Here is a 4,265-nt window from a genome sequence, read left to right as displayed (position 1 = left end):
TTGGGTGCAACAGGCACATCCAATCGTTTATTACCGGCTATATAATACATTGTAACATGCCTATCCAATCGTTTACTATCGGCGTGTGTAATGCATTGTAACTGGCACATCCAATCGTTCATTACAAATATGTGTACATTATACACACAGGAACGTATGTATTACATGAACGATTTGAATCCGCCGGTTACACATTGCAGCAAAAAAATGTTTTTCTCAGGGAGTATGACAAAGACAGGAGTTTGCTTGTGGGAAGTTAATGTTACAAGAAAAAGTGATACTCGTGTCGTCGTGCGGTTGTTTACACTTGCTGTGTGTTTGTGTTTGTTTTATGACTACGCATGAGGTACGGAATGTTGGAGAGCATGCATATTTGGTCCTGATCTTGCGTTACGTGAGATGTCGTTAAAAAGGTGTCATTCCTTCAATAAAGTAATGCTTGTAAAATGGTGTTATATTTGGCCATATTTGGTCCGGTTCTTTTTGTGAATGAATTCTAGATTCGGCTATGTTTTGATTTAATTAATTAGATGAATAAAATTTATGTAACGTTCATTTTGTCTTGACATTCTTTGATTAGACTACTTATTTTAAGACAAGAGAGTAAATTAGAAATATTAAAAATATAGTGTATTGAATTTTGAACTAAAACACTTATTTTGCATAGCCAAAAATAGAAAGGTGGATACTTGTATTTGGGATTGAGGAGAAAAATTTTTTTGCGTCTGTTGCATCGTGTAACGAACATATCCAATCGTTTATTACCGACTATGTAATACAGTACAATATGTACATCTAATTATTTATTATCGACGTGTGTAATACATTATAACAGATACATCTAATTATTCATTACCGATATGTATGCATAATACACACACGAACGTAAATATTATATAAACGATTTAAATGGCCCGTTACACATTACAACAAATGAAGTTTATCTCAGGAAGTATGACAAAGACAGGAGTTTGCTTGTGGGAAGTTAATGTTACAAGAAAAGGTGATACTCGTGTTGTTGTGCGGTTGTTTACACTTGTTGTGTGTTTGTGTGTGTTTTATGACTATGCAATTGTGCATGAGGTACAGAATGTTGGAGAGCGTGCATTTTCCGGATCTTACGTTATGTGAGATGTGGTTAAAATGGTGTCATTCCTTCAATAAAGTTATGCTTGTAAAATGGTGTTATATTTGGTCATATTTGGTCCGGTTCTTTTTTGTGAAAGAATTCTAGATTTGGCTATGCTCTGATTCAATTAATAAGATGAATAAAATTTATGTAATGTTCATTTTGAACTCTAGGTTGGTTGGTTTGTTACTTTAATAAAGTAATGCTTGTAAAAACAAATAAAAAATACATACAAATTAATTTTAAAGGTTGGTTCGAGTGGGTAAGTGTAACCAGTCAGATGTTTCGTAGTCTGACTCAAAAGCTTAAACTATTAACATCCAACTCGTATATATCCAATCACTTCCCCATCTCAATCCGATTTGGACAAGACTCCTCTTATAATATTATTCCTCACCCAAAATCGCAACGCTCTCATTGCAGTCTGGTCACTCTATTTATCTGGGGTGTTCACCTGGACGCCTCCGAGCGCACCGGACAAAAGACGGGTCCTTACTTTAATACCAACTATAACTAGTCGGGTGCTTCGCAATCTGACCAAAAAGTTTAAGATATTAGGTGGAGCTAATGCCTAACTCATATATACCCAGTCAAGTTTTCTTTCGGATCCGATATGAGAAAAGACTTTCATTCTAATAGTAAGTCACTTGATCCTTGTTCCTCGAAAAGCACCAGGTCTAAAGTTTGACTTTTTTTTAATGCAAATAATTCTTTAAAGGGAGATGTGTGTACCAACTAAAAAGTCTTAATTTTAAATTTTTTGTAAAGGTATCTTATTAAAGCTTAAGCATGTTAATGCCACAATCTAAAAAATAAATGACAATGCAACAATCTAAAAAATAAAACATTGTTTTAATGTCTTTTCGTGATATGTTGATTTTTCTCATCAATTTAATTGCCAACAAAAACACAAAAAAAGAAAATGATTGTCAAACATGTCACAAGTATATATATATATATATATATATAAGAGAATTTTTAAGGGGAAAAAAAAAATTAAGACAATAAAAATAAAATTGAAGAAGAATAATGAATGGAATGGGGAATGGAATGAGAATGTTTATTTGAAATGTGTAGGAATAGAATCATAATAATGTGTTTGATTGGATCAATGTAAAATTTAGATCTTTTAGTAACAAATAAATTAAATTAACAAAATGTCATTATCTAATAATTTTTTAAAAATAAATGGTGGTAGTGCAGTAGATGACGGAAATCGGTAATGGTGTAGGTGGTAGTGTTGGAAGACAGCGGTGGTGGCAATGGTGGAAGGCGACAGTGGTGTTGGTGGAAGGCGGTGACATAATGTGGTGGTGGAAGCCAATGGAGGTGAGGTGACTATGGCGGTGGTTAGTGGTGTATATTTATACTTATTAAAGGTAATTTAGTATAGAAAAATTTAAATTGGCCACCTCAAAATTTTCTTGTTATTAAAGATGATTTGCAAAATAAATTGCTTGTCTTTCTCAAAGCCTAAGGTATCCTTTTTTTTTTTTCTTTTTCGGATTGTTATTATTTCATTCAGGAGCCAGAAATATAAAGTTGGAGGGGCCAAATTGTAACAATTTTTTTTTAGTGCATTTTAGACTCTTTATTTTTTAGTTAACCTGTCTATAAATGTATGTCAAGAAAAAAATAGAGACAAAGAACATATGACAATATAATAAATGAGGTTGAAAATTTGAAAAATTAAAATATTTTTTATTTTTAATTCATAAAAAACAACAATATATGTGTGGGCGCATGTGTGCTATAAATATATATTTTAACTTGACAACCTCATTTAGACTGTCATATGTTCTTCTCTCCCCACTTTATATTGCTGGCTCTGTCCCCGGTGGTGGTGGAAGGCGATGGTGGCGGTGGTTGAAGGTGGTGACGATTATGGTCGGTCATATGTTCTTCTCTCCTTTTACTCCTGGTGGTGGTGGAAGGCAGTGGAGGTGGTGGAAGGTGGTGGTGACGATTATGGTCTGTCATATGTTCTTCTCTCCATTTACTCCTGGTGGTGGCGAAAGGCAGTGGAGGTGGCGGTGGTGAAAAGTGGTGGTGACGATTATGGACGGTCATATGTTCTTCTCTCCATTTACTCCTGATGGTGGTGGAAGGCAGTGGAGGTGGTGGTGGTGGTGAGGGAAGGTGGTGGAAGATGGGGCCAATGCCGGTGGAGGTGATGGAATGCAGTGGCGGCAATGGCAATGGTGAATAGTGGTGGTGGTGGAAGGCAATGGTGGTGGCGTAGGGCGGTGGTGGAAGGTGGTGCGGGTGAAGAAAGGGGGTGGCGGAGGTGGTGAATGGCGGTGGTGGTGGTGAAAGGTGGTGAAAGAAGCCGATTCCACGATCTTCTCTTCCTCGACTGGCTTTGGCTCCTCGGCCTCCACGACAAGAGGCTCGGGCAAAGGAGGATCTTTCTCTGCGGCGAGAGCGGGGTCCCCTGCCTCCGGAGCTACCGTCTTTGTTTCTTCATACATGACACTGTTTTGGTGTTGGATTAAAGTACTGTAGAGAGAGGAGTATGAGGTTTAGAACGTGAAGCAGTTAGTTCTGTAATACTGTATGATGATGGACTATGGAGAGAACCACTCTGTAACACTTGGATTGCCTGCATATTTATAATATATTTTTGGGAGGCGAAAAAAAAAAACTACTATTCCCGTCACCATCACTATTAAGAAATCTTCCATTATACCTAAAAGATCAATATCAAATCCTAAATAGAGATATAATATCAAATCCTAATTAGAGATACAATATCAAATCCTTCATTATACCTAAAAGATCAATATCAAAATATACCCATATACTACAAAATGAACAAATTGTCTTGTGACGCAATATCATTTATTTCCATATTTTTATTTTTTATTTTTTTAATCATTTGCTGCTTCTTATATCTTCCTCTTTTCTTTGTTTTTCTTTTCTTTACTTTACTAAAGAATAATAAGTATTCTACTAATTAAAGTTATTGAATTAAATAATCACTAGATTTACATTAGAGATTTTTTTTTTTTTTTTTTTTTTTTTTTTTTTTTTTTGGATGGTAAAGCAAACACACACACACTTTTTTGCCCATTTGGCCCAAGCGCTTATTTGTTGAGGAGAAACTAATCCAATTCGGAGTTGTTGATGTTTATTC

General features: G+C 35.5%; 1 protein-coding gene across 1 annotated transcript; it reads right to left on the bottom strand.

The window, feature by feature from the left end:
* Positions 1-3,195: 3,195 nt before the first annotated feature.
* LOC132272972 (velvet complex subunit B-like) lies at positions 3,196-3,600 on the bottom strand. Its single transcript, XM_059774026.1, has one exon. It carries the CDS (start codon positions 3,598-3,600, stop codon positions 3,196-3,198), a length of 405 nt encoding a protein of 134 aa, XP_059630009.1.
* Between the last annotated feature and the right edge of the window lie 665 nt (positions 3,601-4,265).

This window comes from Cornus florida, unplaced genomic scaffold (genome assembly GCF_030987335.1).
Source record: "Cornus florida cultivar Cherokee Brave unplaced genomic scaffold, ASM3098733v1 CherokeeBrave_3.0.0_Hap2_Chr09, whole genome shotgun sequence".
NCBI lineage: Eukaryota > Viridiplantae > Streptophyta > Magnoliopsida > Cornales > Cornaceae > Cornus > Cornus florida.
Note: the sequence above shows the minus strand (reverse complement) of the source record. Positions and strands in the feature narration are given on the sequence as shown.